The 23,845-nt window shown below is 38.2% G+C and overlaps 1 protein-coding gene across 2 annotated transcripts; it reads left to right on the top strand.

Moving 5' to 3' along the window:
* Positions 1 to 581: 581 nt before the first annotated feature.
* mylk3 (myosin light chain kinase 3) lies at positions 582 to 23,154 on the top strand. Of its 2 annotated transcripts, none has more exons than XM_051899152.1 (13): positions 582 to 850; positions 7,080 to 7,173; positions 7,326 to 7,662; positions 8,459 to 8,940; positions 9,988 to 10,093; positions 11,939 to 12,032; positions 13,144 to 13,253; positions 13,692 to 13,833; positions 14,239 to 14,309; positions 15,321 to 15,449; positions 16,470 to 16,622; positions 21,840 to 21,975; positions 22,098 to 23,154. In XM_051899152.1, exons 1-13 carry the CDS (start codon positions 770 to 772, stop codon positions 22,173 to 22,175), a joined length of 2,013 nt encoding a protein of 670 aa, XP_051755112.1. In that variant the 5' UTR covers positions 582 to 769; the 3' UTR covers positions 22,176 to 23,154. The 2 variants fall into 2 exon arrangements, with proteins under 2 accessions (XP_051755112.1, XP_051755111.1); XM_051899151.1 differs by lacking the exon at positions 582 to 850 and adding an exon at positions 4,991 to 5,709.
* Positions 23,155 to 23,845: the final 691 nt, after the last annotated feature.

Genomic DNA, 23,845 nt, shown 5'->3' with positions numbered 1-23,845 from the left:
TATGAAGAGAAACGTTTTCCGACCGGGCACAATGCCACCATTCAGAGATGGATTTTCCTCCAGAAGCCTCCTGGGGCTTTAACATATCTGCTTCTAAAACAGAGCCGACAAAACAGCTTGCATGGTGGTCTTATGGTTTGGCCACTTGCAGTGTAGCTCTGGGCTGTTCCAAACACAGATGTACAAGCTCTTTCCAATTGCTCCGACTCTTTAAGATTCCTTATCAGGAAGGACTTAGCCTAGCTACTCGATGCCTGCACGCCTGGGCGCGACTGACGCATTCGTCCCAAATTGGGTCAGTGCGTGAGATCAGATCCCTCACAAGTCTAAGCACAAACTCTTTAACAAACAGCATAAAGGGAAAATGAACTCTGGTCTGACCCCCCAGCATCCTCGTCATATCACCATCCTTCCAACCATCCATCCCGTCTGTGGAAGACTTCCCGTGGAGACCATCCCAAAACAAAAAGACACATCTGAGACCTATTAATAAAACAGGACACTCACATTTGGAGCATACTCACACTAATCTCAGGCAGCTGTTATCTCTAAGCAGGAAGTGCTTTCTGGGCCCACTGCTGTGCTGACAGGGGCGCGTATCCAGCAAGCGGACTGAAAGTGATAAGATAGTTAGTGTTTGAGGGGTGATCTGTCTATTCCAGAATGTTACAGATCCCTGAGAGTCCAGGTCTGCGGAATATTCATTGATCGTGGCTTTGGGAATGTACTTCACTGAATCCTATATTGACCCAGGACAAGAGGGCAATGCATGATGGGGACCTCTCTGTACAGATCAACACTTCTCAGCACAGGTGGCTTCAGAGTGTCGGACTACATACGCAAATTCACGGTAAGATCCTGATTTCATGCAAAGGGGTAAATGTATTTTAAAAATTTTAGTTGAAAATGTAATTTAAAATGTGATATAAGCTCTTTTTAGGAGCTTAATCAGTCTTTTAAAGCTGCCCTTATCTAAGTGACTGTTAATTAAAGTAATTCTGAGGAGGAGGTAGAACTGTTACTAACAAACAAGTTCAGGGTTGCTATTTCCATTTAAATGGAGAATGTCTGATTACCTTAATTACTTTATTTGCTGCTTTGAACATTTATAAGCTTCTTTCTTGAGCTGTTGCTATAGTTGTGTGCTCTTTGCCATTTTTTACTTTTCTTTTTTTTGGTGGCAAATCATCCCAGCATTGTTGCAAAATGCTGAACATTTTTTTGATAGGCTACTATTGACATTTGGACTTCTGACAAATTTATCATTGTCTGTAACATTTTAAAAATGTACATCAGCACAATCTCATCTCTTCTCAGAACAAAGATGAAACAAGAAAAGGCAATTAACTTGTGTGGGAGAGAGAAGAAGAGATAAGCATTTTTTTTATTAAGCATATTTAGTTTGGCCTGTTAAAGAGATGAGTGTGCAGAGAAGCCAATAGGCTATTTGTATCTATCTGTAACAATCTCGTAGCCTCATATGTAGTGCTTTGACATGTAGCTAGTGCAGTTCTGCTTCGAGTCTCAGCTCGGGGACCTTTTCCGATCCCAAAAAAATAAATATTTGAATATCTTCTCATTAAAATAGTAAAGCCAAATGTAAGAGGAACTTTTTAATAGAGTTATATCATCCACAACCTTGAATAAGAGGAGTCAGACTCTATAAATAGCTGATTAGAGAATATGGTAGTTTAAAGAAAATATTCAGTGGTTGAAAATCGCTAAAACAACTTTTACTATGCATACAAATGCAAATCTGAACAAATTATAAAGAATAGGCTAAATGCCTTCCGTCTCTGAGAGAGAGAACTTCGGAACTTAATTTGTGTCAACTCCATCAGATGCATTTAAAAGCTATTTTAATTTGATCCATCCAACAACAGTGTAAAGTCTTCAGTTATATAATAATGGTGTTCAGTAACGGAGCTAAGTGAAAAAATAAATTCTCTAAATTTTTTTCTTGGGTTAGGGTTATTATGAACAATCCAGTTGCTAAATTCCTTAATTCTCTACGTTTTAATATTTTAACACAATAAATGGAAAAAAAATAATAAAATATTTCTTTTAAAATTAACAGAAACCTTTAAAAACTGACAGAGTTGACAAAAACTGATTGACAAGACAACAAATTAAGACTAATTTTTAAACTAATATTTAATTTAATACAACAATCCTTCCAGTGGTTTGTTTTCTCCATTTTGCAGTACAGTACGTCTCATTCTAGGTCTCCAGTAGCTCACAGAAAACAAGAAGCGTATGTAAGGTTGAGTTTAATGGTAAGCATTATTATGTGCCGTCCTGTAGCAGCAACAGACATCTTTTCCTAATGTGAATCCAAAGGATCTGTAGCCTTTCTTTAAAGCACATCAATTACGTACATTTTAATTGTGCCCGACCTGCATGACTCGAGCAGTGGGAAACTGGCATGTTCGCTCTCTATGAAGTCCATTATATCAGGGTTTGCTACTGCTGTGATCTCAGGTTGTAAAAAAAAATTTATAGGCTAGGTCTCTGCGGAACAAATAGGGGCCATCTCCCAATTTTGGGGCATTTTCAAACCAGGATAGGTGTTTTTTAACTATCCAATCAAAAAAGTACTGTAGCCTAAGAGGCCATCACTTCAACACACAACACAAATACACAGAAGTGTACCGCTCCACATACACACACATATACATCGATCCACCTGCCCACAAACAGCCCCACCCCCCAAAAATTACCCACAGACAACAATGGGAGACTATAAAAAATGCTTTTTGTTACATTATTTGTCAAAAATTAGAAAACACAAAAAATAAAGGGTTGATACCACAACACATCCCTGATGGAGTAAGCACACACAAAAAAAACTTAAGGAGAAGATGTATACCCATGAGGAAATGGCAAATGAGCCAATGCTTTGAAGCCATCCACTGGCTGTAGTTGATACTTCATATTATTTTAATTTTAAAAGTGTTTGTTCTCCAGTTGATGGCAGCAATCTTCTATTAAACCATGGCACATTGTCCATGCCATCTCCATGAATGAAAATGAGAAATGTGGATCTTTTTTAAAGTGAATTTTCCATGAAAAGTTTATTATCAAGTGAGTGATAATACATTTGTTTAAAAGAAAATGGCATTATTATGTTACAAAATCACATTTTATTGTCTGGGGTCTCTGTAGACCCCAACATCCTGAGTGTACATTCAAAACGAACAGCGCAAAAGGGTTAAATCCGTCTGCTTGGCGCGCTTCCCATAATGTATATGCGTTAGGTCAGTAGGCGGAGAGTAGGCAGACTTTTGCAGCTGTTTGAACACATTCAACCACATGAGCGTCCACACTACAAAAGCAATCGAATGCGTTTTCAACTACCTCTGGAAGTGGTCGAAAGTGGAAAAGCTAAAACAATTTAGACCCTGTTTGTATTAAGCATCATCCACTTGTCCTATCTATCAACCAAAACACATCTTAATACCAGGTGTAAACAGGGCCAAAGACAAAAGTTGGATACGGACCCATTTGCTCTTTCAACCTTTAACACTAAGGGTCACTGGCATGTTAAACATTTATGTGAGGGCAAAGAAGGGACTGTAAAACGAGACTACAGTTCAAACATTCCCATCAGAGAGGGCAAGGATAAACGCCACTGTGGACAACAGCATACATTCATTAACAAAGCCACATCATTTCTATCAGGCTCATGATAGAAGAGCAGTTTAGGATCAGACTCGCGTTTCTCCTCTTGATGCACACTGTGTACTCAACGTGTTTGTGTGACATTTTAAATAAATATCAGAGATCAAAGAGGTTTTAATATATTAAGCAATGTTAAAGTTATGCTTATCTCTGCCAAACAGATATTCTCTCCCAGTGATGCTAGCTATCTTACTGGCCCGAGTTCTGTTGTGGACTGGAAATTGAGTTGCTTATGTTGTGCCAGCTTGTAATAACAGATACCCCCATCCCACCACCACCACCAAATAGTCAGCATGAAAGCCACATTCCTATGGCAGTCCTGACCCTGGCCTCCATCTCTATTGCATAATAAGTTATACTATATTGTGAGTATTGTGTTGGCATCCGAACACAGCAGAAAGAGATTCTCTTATAGAAGGATTCAGACAAAAAGTCCCTGGCTTACACATGGGGAACTGGCATTACAGACAGCACATCCAGAGAGTTCAAGGTTCCCTGCCAAAAGCCCCTTTTATTATAGGTATCCTATACATTTGGTTGGCACTTTTATCCCAAGTGACATTGCATTCATGCTATTAATTTCATCAGATCAAACGTTGGGAATAAAACCTTGCCGTTGAACTTTATTGTAAAGCTTTATTGAAAATAAATTAGTAGGAGACATGGGTAGTATAGATATTTCGTATGAATGCACTGATTGAAGAACTTTCAATGATTTTATTTGTGTTCATGATTAAGATTTATAATTTGTTGCAACGATTCAGCTAATAGAAAGAGCCAGTATTAATTTCATTCCAGATGAGATGAGAGACAGTTGTAACATATAATTCATCCACATACCAATGTCCACAGAGGTTTATTTTTACTTAAAATGTCAGCCAATGTCACGTCATGTTCCAATGAGGAGGGTGTTATAGGTGATATATAGTTGGCATAGGGTGGATCCAGTGGTTGAATCTCAAAGGAAAATGGGTGCTACTGTGTAGCAATGAATTAGAAAAGAAAACATGATAAGAATATGAAAGAGTGAGATTTCTTTTTTCTTTTTTCTACCTAATGACTGGCCATTTACAGAGGTCATTCTTTGCATGCCCACCTGTCAGCAGCATCTGCTGAGGAGAATTTAAATGTTTGGTGACGTCAAGAGACTGCTGGAACTTTGGCAATCATCAAGGCCCACTATAGGTCATATAAAAGGCCTGTGCCAGAGTACGTAGGAGAGAGAGCGAAAGAGAGAGAGAGAGAAGGGGGAGGCTAAATAGAAGTGGAGAGATAAGATACCCAATGGAGGTGTTTATTTAAGTGGTGTCATGTCTCTGGCACGTACCAGCAACAGGGTTGTCTGAGCTGTCTGTTTTGTGAGAGGCACACAATACCTCAGACAAGTGTAGAGACCAACGGGGGAACTGATCAGTGGGCCTTCCTGTATTTCTATATTTTCTCATTGCACTGAATGTGCCCAGGGCAGCCATGAGTAAACAGGTGACTTTGGCCACTTGTATTGCCAAGATGTATGAAGGCAGCAGGCTGGAGAACTCTGGAATTCCATCGGGGACAGTCAAGAAGTCGAGTCCAACTCTCATAGGTAGTCTAAACAATGTGGAGGTCAAGTTGAACAACCTGGAGGGTAAAGTGGAACAGATTGAAAGTACCCAGACAGAGGTGCTTCACAAGCTGAGTTTATTGTGTCAAGGGATGGAGGCACTAGAAAGAAGCCTTACGCAGCACAAGCAGGGTGCTCAAGAATTAAACATGATCAAAAATGGCCAGCGAGAGAGCAACAAACTCCCTTTGCTGACAGAGGTCAGATCGCTTTGTGGGGAAACTGTGGATCTGCTTCATAATCTCAAACATGAGAGTCAGCAGCAGAGAAAGAAGATCGAATGTATGGAAAGTTCTTTGTCCACTCTGGGGAAAGTAATAGGGTATGTGGGAGATGCTTTCCGTAACTCAAAAATAGTGGAGTTCATCCTCAATGGAGTGGTGCCATGGAGAAGACAAGGTCTTCTGGACACTATAGAGGAAGAGGTCAGTAAGATCCTGGTCATCCGAGATCTCTGCTGCAAAAAGATAAACAGAAAAACAGAAAAAGTTTTTCCTGATATTCGGTGTAACAGAGGAGACACTGTAGAATGAGGTGAAATCTGAGCTGTTTATTTTCCAAACTGTTTACTACAGCTGTCCGTAAATTAAAAAAAATTAAAAACCTGCAATGTAAAATAATATCTAATATGCAAGATTTTGATTGATAAAAAGAGTATAGTAAGGACCGAACTACTGTATAGACCTCAATTTTTTGGCTAAAAATTTTTCTTTTTCTTTATCAGATCCTACAATAATTATGTACATTATGCATGTTATTATTTCAATTAGTTGCATTGCACAGCATTTCTAAATGTAATTTAGAGTTGCTTGACAAAGAATGAAATACCCTAGTTCACAGTAATGCATTTACAATGATCAAAATAGACAAAGCTAAAATCAATTTTTTCATTCATAGATAATTTATAACAACTTTTCAATGATATTTTGACAGCTGAACTAGAAATGTCCCTGCCATTTACTCCATTGGCTGATCTATTCTTGCTAGTGAGCATGTTAAGTTTACAGCCAATCTAACCTTTTACCAAGGTTGCTATTTTATCTATGATGAGGCTGAATGGGCCTCATGTTTCAAATTCCTAGACTGGATATGTGACTGAGCTGATGGTGACTGAGTATATGTTAACCCAGTTTTGCAATAGCAAATCCACAGCTTAAACCCAAAACTTTATCACACATACTTTTCGTACAGTGTATATAAATGTAAATTTTCCTCTTAAAATGCACTCAGAACAGCTTGTCGGATGATATATTCCATTTCTTTTTAACTGGAGTGGTTGTACATAAACAGATGCTAGATTGTTAATTAAGGACTGCGTCTCTTTCATAAATAAATGAAAGTGCTTTTGGATCCAAGTAAAATTGTGCAATAGTTGGCTTATAGTATAATAGTTGACAGTGTAATTATACATGCAGCAAATGCCAAAAATCACAAAATAGAATGTTTTGTCACAAATGCTCTGAGTCGTTTGTTGAACATGAAGCTGTGCCATTCTGCAAACAGGCCCTGCTTCACAATAATCAGCATCATCATGTATTGTTTTAATTCACACACCCACTTCATGTTTAAAGATCTTGTGATGTAATTACTCATTGAAGTATCTAACTTTGCCAAACACAGGAAATTAAATCCATAAAAACATCAAATCCAAAGTTTGAGTTGTGTTAATGTTATTACAAGTCTACAAAATACTTGTTTCAGGTCTTAGAAGAAAGCTGACAAAGTGGAATAAAAGTTTTAATCAGTCAATATTGCATAAAAACCAACACAAATATATCTGCATTTGTTTTCACAGAAAAACAAACCAGATGATAACAGCATTAAACCAAATGACAGTTTCTGCCACCAGAGCACACAGACTTCAGAGGAGGTTAAACAAGTGATTTCAGGTAAAATATATTTTCGGCAGATTATGGACTAGAAACGTTTATTATTAAAGAGACAGCTTGTGAGAAGTGATATGTCAGAGCCTTTTCCTGCATGTATTTCAATGTATAGTTCTTCAAAACCTGTTTTAGCCTGACTCTGTGATTATCCACAGCTGAGACTGAGCTCCAGCAGCCAGAGGTCACTGTTCCCAATGATCCCAGCAGCCTACCTTCTCCTGAAGCCCTTAGAGGAGCAAGTGAACCTCTGATACCTCTTAGTACAGGAGAAAGCTCCAAAGCCTTACGAAGGGCCAAGGAGGTCACTGTGAAGAGCAGAGCGCCTGAGCAGGTCCAGACATTTGCTCCTGAAATCCAGCTGGAGGATGAGGATATTGGCGTATATTATGTACCCAAGCAAGAGACAGATAGCTCAACTGCCGCACCAGCTGATGCTGAATGTGCCACTGTGACAACTAAAGTGGAAAAAGATTTGTCTCTTCAGCAAGAAAGGTGACAAATTACAAATTGCTGCCATTTTAGGTTCAAAGCAAAATGCTGTAAAATTGGCTCATGTTTCTTCTGCCTTGAATTTTAAAAGGGATGTTGTCAGTGATATGTTGGTTTGTCTAAGACTTTAGCAGAAAGTGTCAAAAATTACTATGGGATGAAAAGGAAACGGGTTATAACGGAAAAATTAACATTGTCATTCGCCACCTTTGGAGATAATTACATAGCAGCCGATGCCAGGGTGGAGCACTAATACTCTAATGGACTCTTTTACACTTTTCTCCACCAGATAAGAACTATATAGAATATTAGAGACCTCACATTCACAGAGGATTGTAATTAACCCTGCTAGCCGAGGCACAAAACTGAGGCACAAAAGACCCTCTGCCTGAAATAATAGACTGTGTTATGCATGCTAGAAAGCATTATTTATTAGACTAATGGCCAAGGTCTTGAGATTACACTATGCAGCATTGTAACTAGTGACTGAATGCGTGTTGCCAGCCTGCCAGGCATTATGAGTTTTAAGCCATTTGGTTTTATACAAAACATTACATTCAAGGACCTTGTTATGTTATTGGGTTTGCTGTTGTTCATAGTAGCCTCTCATGTGCAGACATAATATTTTATAGACAACACACCCATTATAAAGCCACTTACATGCCCACTATGCTGCATTTGCTGATTCCCATTACATCTTTTTTTAATTGATTACATATATCAAGGTCTCACATACATAGTTACCTTTGAAAAATGAACAGAGGGCACATTAAATAATTGTTCTTTTTTTTATTCGCAGGGCTCTCGGACAGGCAGATGCTTCACAGAATGGCGACAAGGCTTTACTCAAATCAATAGTTCCTGAACAACAAGTGGAGCCGAACATTGAGGTTACTCAAACACAGACAGAGGCTTCACAGATTGGTGACAAGGCCCTTTTGAAACCATCCGTTCTTGGACAACAACAACAGCAACTGGAGAAGAAGGTTGATGTTCCTCACAAACCTCAACTCAAAGAGCCTGTTAACAAGGATGCAGAGGTTAAGTCACAACATAAAGAGACAGTGGAGATGGTAACACCTGTGCCAAAACATGATGAGATAAAGACAGGATCTGAACCAGCTATCAAGAAAAATGAAAATAAAACTGCTGAGAAGATTTTGGAGTCTGACCCAATAAAGAACTGTGCAGCTCCTAGTCCACAAAACACAACCCTTTTTGATGGAGAAGAAGCGAAATCAGCACCTCCGAGAAAAGCAGAGTCACAACTACTGATCATCGGTGAGTAATTCTTTCCTTGAAGTGATACTGGTTTGATATACACTAATAGCTTAGGATGGGAATCTTGAAATAAATATGATTCAAGACTCTTAAAGTCACTATGAAATCAAAACTGATTCTTGTTTTTTTTATGGAATATTGCAGTATTTATTATAAATTATTTCTGTGCACATCTTTATTTTTCATTTGCCCTTGTAATCCTTAATCAAAATAGCTTTCCTCTCCTCCCTTGCAGCAACATCTTTTCTCTTCTCTGATGACGTAATTCCTCGAGGGCAGGACAATCTGTCACTCATGTAGCTCGACTACACAAAAACCCGCTGTAGCTTGATTATAACTGCGCATGTTAATGTACTTATTCCTTCAAAAGCTGTTGCAGTGTATGGTTTACTAAAAGGATCATTCCATGAGTCATTAGTTTTTGATTACACCGCAATGTACTGTTTTGATTCACTAAATGATCCGACTCATGAGTCATTCGATTGGGAGTCTTACACCTCTGCGCTGTATGCCTTTGATTCGTTAAAAATAACCGTCTCATAAGAGTTATTAGTTTGGGAGTCGAACTACACTGGTTTTACTGTATGGGCTGGTTGCACTTTTTTGATTCACTAAAACAACTGACTATAATAAGCTGCAATAACTGGCTAAAAAATAAGAAATTATTCTTGGTTACCAACCCTCCTATTTACCTCATTACACTGGAACAGGAATTGACAACAATGTATTCATGTCATGAGCAGTCATACATGTTATCTGAGCAAAATTATTTAATAAGATGACACCAGCAAACAGTGGACAGCATGTAATCAACAATGACACCGGCAACCAGTAAACATCATGTGACAAAAATTATCAGTTAGGCCTACACTGCTTAGAAAGTGATTTATATTTATAAATCAACTTAAAATCAAATCCACCACTTGTAATTAGAACTATACAGCTTGTAGTTTATCACAGTCCTTAAATTCAGTGTGAAAACTTTGTGCAGAATGTGCTCCAGATGTAAGTGTTCATAAAATTACCATGCTGATATTTGTTTTCTAGATGACTGCCCACCTCTTCCAGCCCCGTTCGAGCATCGTATCGTCAGTGCCAAGCAGGTTCCCATGAACTCATATTATGCAGTCAACCCCAGTGAGGTGCTGGGCGGGTGAGTCCATGTGCTAAAGGATTAGTTTACCCAAAATTACAATTCTGGGATTATTTAGTTGACATGGTCTCCACTGACATTCAGGGTTGTGTTGTAGTCGTGTCTAGCTGCAGGTCCACCATCTGATCTGGTTATGGACTGTTTTGATAATCTAGGTATTATCAACTGGCCAGAATTTTGAGACCACATTGAGCAAGAAGGACTCTAAGGCGATAGGAGCTCACTCAAATACTGAGGAGCTAAACAATTCAGGGCTTATGTAATTAGCAAGGTTTTAAAATGTTTGCAATGTTTAATATGGAGCCAATTCAGTGTTGACAAAACTGGGCTAATATGGTCACTTCCTGGTTCAAGTAAAAACTCTAGTTGCTGCGTTTTGGACCAGCTGGAGTTTGTTTATTAAGCGTACAGGGCAAACACCCAGTAGATCATTACAGTAATCTAGCCTTGAGGTCATGAATGCATGAACTAACTTTTCTGCCTATGTCATTGAGAGCATATGTCATTTAGATATATTTTTAAAATGGAAAAATTTAGATTTATAAATGCTATAAGTTGAAATGTGGATTTCAAATGAAAGACTGCTATCAAATAACACACTGATGATGATGAAGACTTAAAGTAGCCATCAATTGTTAGTCAGGACATCTTCATTTATATAGTGCTTTTCACAATACAGAACAAAAGCAGCTTCACAGTGATAATAGGAAAATTAATGAACAGAGATTGTTTTGGCTTTACAGCAGCTCTAGGAAAAAGTTATTATCGAGCTAAAGTAGGTTTTTGATTGAATCACTTCTGTTGTAAAAATGGTTAATTATTAACTTAGGGGCCGCTTAAATGACACCTTTTTAACTGAAAACAGAAGATTTTTAATGCGTTCTTGCCTTTCATTTTGTGTTTAGTCTATAGGTTTGTGCGTCTAATTGTTAGAGAGTATTCTAGGTTATCATTTGTCGTTTTTTGGTCCAATAATTAAAACCTATGTTTTTTTAGAATTAAGTTGTAGGAAACTACTAGTCATTCAATTTTTTATATCAGCTATGCATTCAGTTAGTTTTTGTGAATTGGTATATTTTGTCAGGCCCTAAATAAATACAGAGCTGAGTAACATCAGCATAACAGTGAAATCTAACACCATGTTTGTTAATGATATCTCCAGTCACAAGTGGATGGGGATGGGGTTGCCATGACCTCACAATTTAATCTAACTTTTCTAGTGTTTGTTTATACACAAAAACATAAATATAAATCAGATTTGTCTTATTTCTAATAAAAAAATGTAAAAGGTATTTTGTTAACATTTATATATCTGATACTGGCTAACATTTTTCTCTTGGCACTATCTGTATATATTGTATCTTCTCAGTTATATCTGACATGCTGACATTAGTGCAGCAGATAAGAGTGTGGGGGCGGGGGGTCTGGGGACTCTGTCTCCAGGACTGGCAGATAAGCATGCAGGCACTGCCCATGGAACATACAGCACGAGTTGAATGACTGGTACACACAGACAAAGGCTCATTTGCACCCCCTCTCCACTCTTGTTCCACATACGCCACAAATAAGTAAGCACTGGCTTGTTTTTGACTCCTCATCGGCAGAGTTTATTTTGGGCAGGTGTTGAGCTGGTCTGTTTGCATGGGACTTATTTTCAGCCAGAAGCAGCAGCAGGAGCCATCTTGACATAAACATGCTATCTCACCCCATGGAAACACAGTTCCAAGTAAATACACAGCACAGAAAGTGCACAATGAGAGGAACAGCAGCAGATAGTGACAGTTAACTTTGAAGTGATTTCCATAATCCATAAAATGAAATCTGTGTTTATGTGTATTATTGCAGAGGCCGTTTTGGACAGGTACACAAGTGTGCCGAGTTGTCTTCTGGTCTTATGCTTGCTGCTAAGATTATAAAGGTCCGGGGAATGAAAGAGAGGGTGAGTACAAAACATGCATCCTTGTCACCCCCCCCTCTCTTTCTCTCCCCTCCCACTCCAATCTGTCCATCACTCTGTTCCTGTTAGGATGCTTTATGAGAACATTTCCTTGACAACTGCTGACAGTTCTGCACATATGAGCATATGAAAAAATACACACAAGTTCACACGCACACTTGCACTCTCGCAAATAACAAAACACCCTCAAGGATATGGAAGCGCGTGTTGTTTCTAGTATCTGCGTTACAAAACAAAGCATTCATTCAAGTAGAAAAGAACACAATATTTATACAGTGGTTGAAACATTGAGCTGTTTACATTTAATGTGAAATATAAATCCTATCTTTGCACAGACAGTACTTTCATCTGCTCCCTAAACCCTCCATGCTTCAACAAATGCTGATAATTACATCTAATGATGGCACTTCTGTCGTAAGCACTTGCCCTCAGTGCAATGCCACTGATCTCTCTCTTGCCACCATTACAGAGCAATCAGACAGGAATGGGCAAATGCAGATCATTTTCACTCTCTCATGTTTTAATTCCTTCCACTTGACACAAATGTCAAAGGAGAAAAGAGTTTAACACACAATCACATACAGCGTACATAAACTTAATCTCTCTAAGAGTCATTCCCAGAAACATTTGCATTTCAAAATGTTCCTTCTTAGTGACAACATGATATGCCATTCCTGCTGCATGCGCCGTCTGCTTCAAAGTGTGCCAGACAGAGAGAGAGAAGCTTCATATGGGATAATTAAATGCTTTTCCTGGGTCAGTCCATAGAATAGAGGACAGGAGTAACTAGGGCAGACAATTACAGGGTTGGCAGACTGTCAAGCCCCCATTTCGGAAACGCTTGTTTTTGCTACCCCGTGCAATCATTGCAAATTCACTCCAAGCAATTTAACTGTGCAATTTGATTTCTGAAATAGCTGCTCTCTAACTAATGACCTAATTTTTAACACTGCTATCGTCCTTTGGAGAGTATAACAACACCATTTCAAACGCTTAAAATATAGGCTTTAGACAGCTGTTTGAAAAAGAAATGCATTACAGATGAGAAATTATTTGATTTGGCATTATTTATTTATTTGTGCTTTCATTCCAGGATGAAGTGAAGAATGAGATTGGAGTTATGAACCAGTTAAACCATGTGAATCTGATTCAGCTGTATGATGCTTTCGAGTCTCGGACTAACCTCACGCTCATTATGGAATAGTAAGTAGACCACAGAGTGTTCTTAGTTCAAATGAGAGTGACTGTTTCCAAGTACTAGAAAGGTTCGATTAAATAGCTCCAATTATAAAATAAGGTTTGCAAAATATATAAAACATATTTCATAACTATTGTTCTAAATTATGATTCTAACTTATTGCTCTAACTGTTAATTCAGGCTGATTAGTGGCTTTGGACAGTATTCATCAGGCCTCATTTGCAAAGCAAATTTTCTCTCCTGGCCTGGTCCTCACATTCTGTCACAAGAACATAGAGTTCCCACACATACCACTTTGGTGTGTCATCTCCCTGCCTTGTTCACAGATTTAATTCTCTTTTTTTTATTGAATTGAATAAAAAAAAAAACTTAATGTCAATATGCATGTCCGATTAGACTGAACTAAAAGAGAGGAGTTCATTTGTGATGGTTTGTTATTTCAGTGTGGAGGGTGGTGAATTGTTTGACCGAATCATTGATGAGAATTACCAGCTGACGGAGCTGGATGCCATCGTGTTTACCAGGCAGATTTGTGAGGGGGTTCAGTACCTTCACCAGCAGTACATTCTTCATTTAGATCTTAAGGTAAACCGCACACACCGCACTGAATGTTATAATGTGATACTGGATACGGATTAGCAGTGCATATAGTGTCGGGTATCTCTATGGAAAAAGCCATCAATGAATCACCCATGTATGTCAACATCAGCAGTCTGAATGTCAAACATTTGAATTAGCAAACTGCCAATGAATTTGTGCCTTGTGTTGTTGTTAACATGTTGTGTATAGGAATATGGATTGCATACAATGATATAGGATAGTACCCCTACGCCATAATACATTTGGATCCTCTGTTTAGTTTGAAATACTAAAATTGTAATTTATGTTGTTACTGTTTAAGTATTAATAATCAATTTAATTTTATTTTTAAATCTTTTAAATCTAAATCTTATTTCTTTCTAATATTATTTTTTATCTTCTGTAATATAGCCAGAAAATATCTTATGTGTGAACAGCACTGGGAATCAGATCAAGATCATTGACTTTGGACTCGCCAGAAAGTAAGTAAGCAGACCTCGTTAAATTATCTTGTTATTAAATAGTAGGCTTATGAATACTAACATGACATTTCATATTTTTTAAGTGTACAAAAGAAGCACTTTACTCAGTCTTGGGTAATTATGTCCCTAATTTCACACATAAAACAAAGTATGTGTTTTTAGCTGGCATCATGTCTTCTGATTCACACCACTGTGCTGTCACCATGACTACAATCACATTCCTTCATGAGTGATCATTTTTTTGAGAGCTTTGTTTACTTTGAGCTTTAAAGCTTAAATCCATTAAAAGAATCTTCAAGTCCTTACAATGTCATTGAAATGTACCCTGTAACTGTTACTAACTTGAAAAACTTTTATTTTGTCAAACTTTTAAGTTAACTATTTTTGTGTGCAAGTAAAGCACTGGTGTGGGATTTGTGGTTTACATTTTTTTTATTTAGCAGCTCTTTTATCCAAAATGACTTAGAAATGAGAAAGACTACAAAAGCAATGCATACTACTGAGAAGTGGCATAATACAGTGTGACATAATTGCTCAAAAAAGTACAAAAGAAAAGTACAGAGGTAGGTGAGACTCTGTGGGACAATAGAAAGGGAAACTTTTTAAAAGTAAGTACAGTAGCCTATGAGTCAGGTCCTCACAGAGGAGTTGTGTGTTTTCTGAAAGTGGAGAGGGATTCATTTTGGTGGAGTTGGGAAGATTGTTCTACTACCAAGGTACGTTGAATGTGAAGGTTTGGGAAAGTGATTTTTGAGCCTCTTTGTGTTGTCACCAAGGGATGCCACTTACATATGCAGTTGTGTGTGGAGATAAGAGGGTACAGATCCAGTGACTATTCTGATACAAACATTGTTGCGCTGAGCCGTGTATGTGTGCTGCAACTGGGATCATTTGAGGTTGGACATGCTTGCTCAGATAGTTTTGGTTGTGTGTTAGTGTGTTTGGGTTTGGTTTTTCATATGGGTATGATATAGAATCCAAAAACAAAAATGTGTTTGTCCCTCCCACCAGGTACAGACCCAGAGAAAAGCTGAAGGTCAACTTTGGAACCCCAGAGTTCCTGGCACCAGAAGTTGTCAACTATGACTTTGTGTCATTTCCTACAGACATGTGGAGTGTTGGTGTCATCACATACATGCTGTGAGTACACAACTAGGCAGTAAGCAGATCTATTAATGCAGAATTTTGTATCTCATAAAACATTATGCTGACTTCCTAAATTTAACAGAATCTAAAAAATTGTCATTAAAGAGTCAGAATCGACATTTATAAAGTATGTGCATATACATTAATGAGTTATGCCTTATAAGAAGAAAAATTTCTCTTTCTTCATACACTGAATTGCATAGTGGCGTGGACTCCTGATTGAAATATCACAGAGATCAAAAGCCAAATGCAAATGCAACGCCCATGAAAGCTTTAGAGGGCTCATCTAAGAGCATTCAGAAGAGCCCTGATAAAAGGGCACCAGTCTCTTACAGCTCAGAAAGCACGTTACTAACCCTGCTGCTCTGATGCAGTCAAAAAAAAAAAAAGTACACACAAACAAACAAACACAGTATCCCATGTCTGATCATGTGCCCTCATCACTCTGCTCTCCATGAGCAGTGCTGCTGTACTGGCCACAGATGACCCACTGCTCTGGCCAATAGCCGTCAAGCCTCAGTGATTGAATCAGTGCTAATTACCTGACAGCTGTTGGTGGAGATTTTTAGGGCTTGCGCTTCCAGAGACTCTGTGTTTCAACTACTTCACACTTCTCTGAGAACTGAACACTTAGCAGGACTCCAGCGTTCATTGTATTATTTGAATTATAGCTTTTTATTTGACATCTGTTATTACTGTTGTTGTGTGTTTAGATACCGTTTTGGCATTCATAAATATGTAGATTTATATATATTTTTTAATTTAAATTTTTTTAGTGTTCCTTGTTAGTTCATGATACCTAGTGCATAATGTTAACAAACTGAACCTTAAATGTCACTATTTATTCATTAAGTGGATGATTTTAACCACAGCAAACTAATGTAAAAAAAAAAAATATATATATATATATATATATATATATATTATTTATTCATATCCTTTGATAAGCTAAAAACAAAGAGTGAACAGATTTTTGGGTTATTCATACTCCCTATCATTTTTTTTTTTTTTCAGTTTGAGTGGCCTTTCTCCATTCATGGGTGACAACGATGCAGAAACAATGAACAACATTCTGCATGCAAAATGGGACTTTGACGCAGAGGCATTTGAGAATGTGTCAGAAGAAGCCAAAGACTTCATTTCCAGCCTCCTTGTGCCCGCTAAATGGTATTCATCTATCCATCATTATTCTGCTACAGCAAAATATACCCCAAGTTACACTTTCTATTGCACATACTTCGATACAGCCTTTCTTCTATTAATTCTCCTCCTTTCTGGCCTCTTGTCTTGTGGATTTAAGAGCCTCACTTTTCTCTTCCATCTCTCAATCATTGCCCTATACTTTGACCTGCTCATGTTCCCTTAATGCATCCTGACATCAAAACTGAAACCTCTGAAAATGCAGTGCTGTACACCAAAAATTGGCACAAATAACATATAATTGGCCAGTGACGTAACATGGCCTGGTGCAGTTTAGAGCATGGAGCTCACCCTCACATTGCTCTGACTTAGCTAACCTCTCCCACACAAGGGCTGTACTGCTCAGCTGGCATGAGATAATAGTAGGCTGGAACAGCAGGTGGCCATGACAGGGCACATTGTCTTTTGCCCAACATCTTACCACGGTCTACGGAGTAAAAGTGATACTTAATGATTCAGTGCGCTTTGACAAGGTGCATTTAGACGCAGCATGACACCCACCCTGGCCTTCCTCCCTTCTCTTTAACTGTGGTGACAATGTTGTCTAATGACCTCATCACAACCCCCCCCCCCCCCCAAACACACACACACACACACACACACACAATGTGATTCATATCACCTTTGAACATTCATGCTTTCAGCCAATGAATAGGCCTACTAATGGATTATTGGCATGATGATAATGTAGTATAATTAGCTGGATTACATCTTTCTCACTGGCAAAAATGCACTTGCGCAAAATACGCAAATTTTATGCTGTCTTTCAGGGCTTATTAAAGGGATAGTTCACCCAAAAATGAAAATGTATCTGCTGTTTATCTGCTTACCCCCAGGGCATCCAAGATGTAGGTGACTTGTTTCTTCAGTAGAACACAAATGATGATTTTTAACTCCAACCGTTGCGGTCTGTCAGTCGTATAATGCATGTCAATGGTAACTCCATCTATAAGAGTCAAAAAAACATGCACAGACAAATCCAAATTAAACCCTGCGGCTCGTGACGACACATTGATGTCCTAAGACACGAAACGATCGGTTTGTGCGAGAAACCGAAAAGTATTTATATATTCATACCTCACCAACCGGATACTTAAGGCAGTTGGACATAGTGGTGTTTTAGAGGTAAAAAATTATATAAATACTGTTCGGTTTCTCGCACAAACTGATCGTTTCATGTCTTAGGACATCAATGTGTTGTCACGAGCAGCAGGGTTTAATTTGGATTTGTCTGTGCATGTTGTTTTGACTCTTATAGATGGAATTCCCATTGACATGCATTATACGACTGACAGACCGAGTTAAAAATCATCATTTGTGTTCTACTGAAGAAACAAAGTCACCTACATCTTGGATGCTTGGAGCAGATAAACATCAAATTTTCAGTTTTGGGTGATCTATCCCTTTGAGGGCATTCCTTTCAGTCATTTTCAGGATACCGTCTGTTCCTCTCGCTCAAAAATGGCTGCCTTTTGGCACTGTTAGCCAAACATTAGCATAGTTAGCCAGATGTTAGCACAGGGTCTGTCCCAATACCCACACTTGAGCACGCAAGACTGTCCCAGGTCTGAAAAAAGTTAAAAGTTCAGTCCCAAAGTTCAGTGCCCTATAATTGATACTGTTTATTTTAAAGTGCAAAGTATTGAAAATCAAAATGTGTAAATAAAAGCTCTGTGGAAAAAAAAAAAAAAAAACTACTTGCATTTTTACAACACTATAAGTGTGTCCCATTGGGTAATCAAAAGTTCTACACACACTTTGATTCTTCACACCCATTGAACACGGGCCAAATTACGTCATGTTAATAGATAAGTAGTCAAGTACAGAGATTGCAAGTGTGAGTTCTGGGACAGGCCCACAATTGTTAGCACAGGTAGCAAATGTTAGAACAGTTAGTCAAACTTCTTAAAGATGTTTTAAACTAAACACTGAATATAGAACATTATATACACTGCTCAAAAAAAAAAATTAAAGGAACACTTTGAAAACACATCAGATCTCAATGGGGAAAAATATCATGCTGGATATCTATACTGATATGGACTGGGTAATGTGTTAGGAATGAAAGGATGCCACATTGTTTGATGGAAATGAAAATTATCAACCTACAGAGGACTGAATTGAAAGACACCCCGGAAATCAAAGTGAAAAAATGATGCAGCAGGCTAGTCCATTTTGCTGAAATTTCATTGCAGCAACTCAAAATGGTACTCAGTAGTTTGTATGGCCCCTGCGTGCTTGTATGCATGCCTGACAACGTCGGGGCATGCTCCTAATGAGATGAGATCCTGGAGTATTTCCTCCCAGATCTGGACCAGGGCATCACTGAGCTCCTGGACAGTCTGAGGTGCAACCTGGCGGTGTCGGATGGACCAAAACATAATGTCCCAGAAGCAGGGACGTGCACAGACATTTTGGGGGGCAGGGGCTCAAGTGGAAAAAAAGGGCACTTCTCATAATTATTTATAATAAACAAAACGTTAAATATATTAACACAACTCTGACTTTCTTACTAATTTATTTTAATTCCCTCACATTAAGGTAATTGTTTCATACTCCACAGATTTTTACAAAATAATCAGTTCACACAGAGACCATGGTCTTCTTTAGTATTCACTAGGTTTATCACAACAGCAAAGGACACTATGCCACAGTGTGCATGTTTTCTACACTACTATTTTCAAGTAGCTATATATTTAGAATAAATGACTGCACCAAGGAGAGGGACATAGTTTCGCTAATAATTTGTTTATTTTGCACAAATCAATAAATCGTTTTAATTCTTTTGGTGTTATTGGAACACTTCTTTCATGTAGTGGACAATTTTGAGATTTTGGTCTATTTTTGCTTCCCTGTCTTCTTTTACTCTAATGGAAAGAAAACTTCCAAAATACACATTTAGATGGTGGTTGTTTTAAGCCTACTACCCTCTGTATGTTTGCATCTGTAGATTTCTTCTAAATTAACCTAAACAAGCTAATCTGCATATTTAAACACATCAAGAGTTTTTTCCCCTGAAATGTTATAAGTACATAATATATATATTATAATAAATGCCTGCAGAGGGCGCCAAAAGTCTGGTGATTGTTCTTGTTACACAGCACGATCAAATCCTTGTTTTTGGCCAACCAGGATAATTAAAAATATAATATTAGTTAAATAATAATAATAATATAATCGGCCACTTCTTTATGATAGAAATGCTACAGCCACTGTAATTTCTGTGGACATCAAAACATGCACACTCAGAGCGAGGAACTTTTATTGATGTATTATCCTGTGTAAGCGTAGATTTAAGAAAGATAGCATTATGCAATGTTGTATTATGATTTTTAAATGGTTTTAATAAATCGTGCATCCTTAGAAAACTGTCTAATAATGCGGTTTATGGATCCGCGTCCGTGGAATGCTCCTCTTCCGGTATTGACAGCCCTACAGATATCTTTACCATGGTTCAAAACGCAATGCATAGTACATTAAAATAACTGAAATTATAATATTACATAAATTGCATTAGTATCAAATCAGGCAGATGCGTTGCTGGTGGCCAAAATTATTAACGCAGCGTTAAACGTATAATCTCACCCTTAGCCAAAAATTTCACGTTTGTGAACATACATAGGCTACCTGAAAGAGATGCACGGGATTCATCTAGGGCTTTTTTCTTTTTCGCTTCTCATCGCCAGACAGCTGTTGTCTTTTCCCGGGCATAGTTGTCAGAAGTCGTCTGCCAGCAGCAAACACGAGGTGGGGCGAGGCGCGCGTGTGTACGTGCGTGCGTGCGTGCTGGAATGAATGGCGTGTCGCGGAGGGAGGGCATCTGAATTCGACAAAGCCGACCTGCTATATTGTATTTTTTTATTCAGTAAATATATGTGTTTGTCAGGGAAGCTGTGCGCAAACAGGAATATAAATTAATTTATAAAAAAAAAAAAAAAAAAAAAAAAAGCACCCCAGAAAAAAAGGGCACTTCCTCTCGAGGAAGAAAAAGGGCAGGTGTTCAAGCCCCCTTTGATGTCTCTGTGTGCACGTGCCTGCCCAGAAGTGTTCTATTGGATTTAGGTCAGGCGAGCACGGGGCCATTCAATGGTATCAATTCCTTCATCCTCCAGGAACTGCCTGCATATTGTCACCACATGAGGCCGGGCATTGTTGTGCATCAGGAGGAACCCAGGGACCAATGGACCAGCGTAGGGTCTGACAATGGGTCCAAGGATTTTATCCCGATACCTAATGGTAGTCAGGGTGCCATTGTCTAGCCTGTAGAGGTCTGTGCATCCCTCCATGGATATGCTTCCCCAGACTATCACTGACCCACCACCAAACCGGTCATGCTGAACGATGTTACAGGCAGCATTCTCCAGCGTTCTCCATGGCTTCTCCAGACCCTTTCACGTCTGTCACGTCCTGTTCCTCCTTGCACAAAGGAGCAGATACCGGTCCTGCTGATGGGTTAAGGACCTTCTACGGTCTTGTCCAGCTCTCCTAGAGTAACTGCCTGTCTCCTGGAATCTCCTCCATGCTCTTGAGACTGTGCTGGGAGACACAGCAAACCTTCTGGCAACGGCACGTATTGATGTGCCATCCTGGAGGAGTTGGACTGTCTGTGCAACCTCTGTAGGGCCCAGGTAGCGCCTCATGCTACCAGTAGTGACACTGAACCTAGCCAAATGCAAAACTAGTGAAAAACAGTCAGAAAAGATGAGTAGGGAAAAAAATGTCAGTGGCCTTCACCTGTAAAAGCATTCCTGTTTTGGGGGTCGTCTCATTGTTGCCTATCTAGTGCACCTGTTGTTAATTTCATTAACACCAAAGCAGCTGAAACTGGTTAACAACCCCCTCTGCTACTTAAATGAACAGATCAATATCCCAGGAGTTTAACTGACTTGATGCTATTCTCTGATTAAAAAGTGTTCCTTTAATTTTTTTGAGCAGTGTATAAATGTATAATAAAGTGACCTTAGGCCTACTAATGTTTGTTGACATCTTTAATAAATTGAAAGTGCTTGATAAATGACCAAACCAAATCTCTGTCTAAGGCTTGAAAACAAGACATGATTTATAGTCATTACATAGAAGGGCTTGAATTTTATACTGCAGTTTTTGGAACTGTTTGTTTCTTTGTGAGCCTTATGTTTTTCAAGACCTTAATGTTTCTGTGCATTTGTGTGGTTTCTATGGCAGCAGCCGTCTGAGTGCATCAGGGTGCATGAAGCATAGTTGGTTAAACAACCTGGAGGATAAGGCCAAGATGTACAAAGTTCGGCTCAAGTCTCAAATGAGGCTTCAGCGTTACCTTGCTGCTCACCGTCAGTGGAAGGTATGGAATCACGAGTCAGCGAATGTGTTTGATTTAAATGGATTTATATGGTGGTGTAGAATTGTACCACATACCAGCATAACACATGATCTTGCTCTTATGATAACTCTTTGTTTTTACAGAAACATTTCTATGCAGTCGCTGCAGCAAACAGGTTGAAGAGGTTCCAGCAGAGCAGATCAGTTAGTATGCCAAATTAGCTATTAACCTGGAGGAAAGTGTCAGTAGCTTGAGAGGACATCACAACGTCACACACTGGAAAATGAACATCATGTCTGAATTTGTTAAATGATTTGAAATGGCTTTGTAGAAAGGGTTTAAAATGCTCTTGCCTTGTTTATAGCTAGTAATAGTATCTTGTTAAAAAGTGTCACATTTTCTTAATGTACCTTGTTTGCAACACCATTGCATTTAATTTACACTTCATCATGCTTTCACACCAGGAGTGTACGGCATGGATCGCAGGGTGTGCTTTTGAACCACATGAAAAAGCTGTTGTCCCTTCTGTGAAGGCATTTTTCTTGGGCACTACTGCCTTATCCTAGTATTTGAAAGAAAGTGTTTTTGGTTCTCATGGTTTAGTATTTTATATTAGTAAAAAATATAGCATGAAGATTTGATGTAGAAACACTGTGGTCATCCTATATTTTTTGTTTAGCACATTGATTAGAACTGGAAAAAAAATCTGAATAAGAGACTCAACTGGCATGGTCTTTTTATTTTTCAAAATTCTCATTTAAAATATTTTCACTGATAGTTCAAGAATATTTAATATTGTGACTTAAAAACTATGAATTTATTGCATTTGTGGTTGTACACATTCATATGGTCAGTTTTGGGGAATGTTACTTTTAAAAGTAATACATTACAATATTGAGTTACTCCCTAAAAAAGTAACTAATTGTGTTAACTAGTAACTTTTTATGGAAAGTAACGGTTTACATTATTTTTGCGTTACTTTTTCTCACCTGGGCTGTGCTTGCTTGTTTGTTTTTGAATAACAACAAAAAAGTTCTATTTTTGGCAAATGTAAAGGCCCTTTCGCACCAAAAGTGAAATGAATAAGCTTCAGGCTGATCACAAATGTGATGTTTATCTAAACATTTTTGCTTAGTATGGTTGAATTGGATCATTGAAGGTCAGCAGCAAAGACATTGGTTAATAAAGTGAGATTAAATACGTGAAGTATATTTGTTTAATATATTTAATTTTTGCAGGTTTGTGCAATATTCTGAGATTGCATTTCACCGTTTTTATTCATCTTGAGGAATACTGACTCTGTTTTTGTGCAAGTAAGATGAGTAAATGCTCATATGTAGTCTAGAACTACAATAACCATCATGTTCACACAGCGCACACAACGCTTCTGCACTTACAACTTCTCTTAACATGGGGACAGGAGAGTTGACAGTCAATACATGGGAGAACAGTGTAAATTGCGTTACTTATTTGAAAAAGTAACTCAGATATTTTGCTGTAAATTTAAAAGTTATGGATTACTATATCCTCCTGGGACCCAGGAATAGACTTTTGTCCTCTGTAGTGGACATTATATTTTAGTGAATTTCTCTGAAATCATACATGTCACAGTTTTAAGTCTGGCTGTCCTGTAAAGAGCAGATTCAGGGCTTTGCAGAGATACCAAATGTTCAAATTATGGAAATATGATAATATTTTGTAATTATCATTTAAATTGGATTATTTTTGAAATTGTTATAAATCAACATCTCAGGAAAATGTTATGGGGTTTCTAATCAAAATATGACTTACAAAACAGGGCATTGATTTCATACATGACCTCTGTAGATGTAAATCATGATTATCAGGCATTTTGGGAGACACAAGTGAATAGCGAAATAAATTTTATATC

Source organism: Ctenopharyngodon idella, chromosome 7, assembly GCF_019924925.1.
Source record: "Ctenopharyngodon idella isolate HZGC_01 chromosome 7, HZGC01, whole genome shotgun sequence".
In the NCBI taxonomy this organism is placed as follows: Eukaryota; Metazoa; Chordata; class Actinopteri; order Cypriniformes; family Xenocyprididae; genus Ctenopharyngodon; species Ctenopharyngodon idella.
This window is presented reverse-complemented; position numbering and strand designations above follow the sequence as displayed.

Excerpts from the sequence above, each read along its gene's own strand:
- mylk3 (XM_051899151.1), top strand. The coding sequence starts at position 5,152 with ATGAGTAAACAGGTGACTTTGGCCACTTGTATTGCCAAGATGTATGAA. Across the intron at positions 7,174-7,325 it reads GGTTAAACAAGTGATTTCAG|CTGAGACTGAGCTCCAGCAG; the intron begins GTAAAATATATT and ends GATTATCCACAG. Across the intron at positions 13,834-14,238 it reads TTCTTCATTTAGATCTTAAG|CCAGAAAATATCTTATGTGT; the intron begins GTAAACCGCACA and ends TCTGTAATATAG.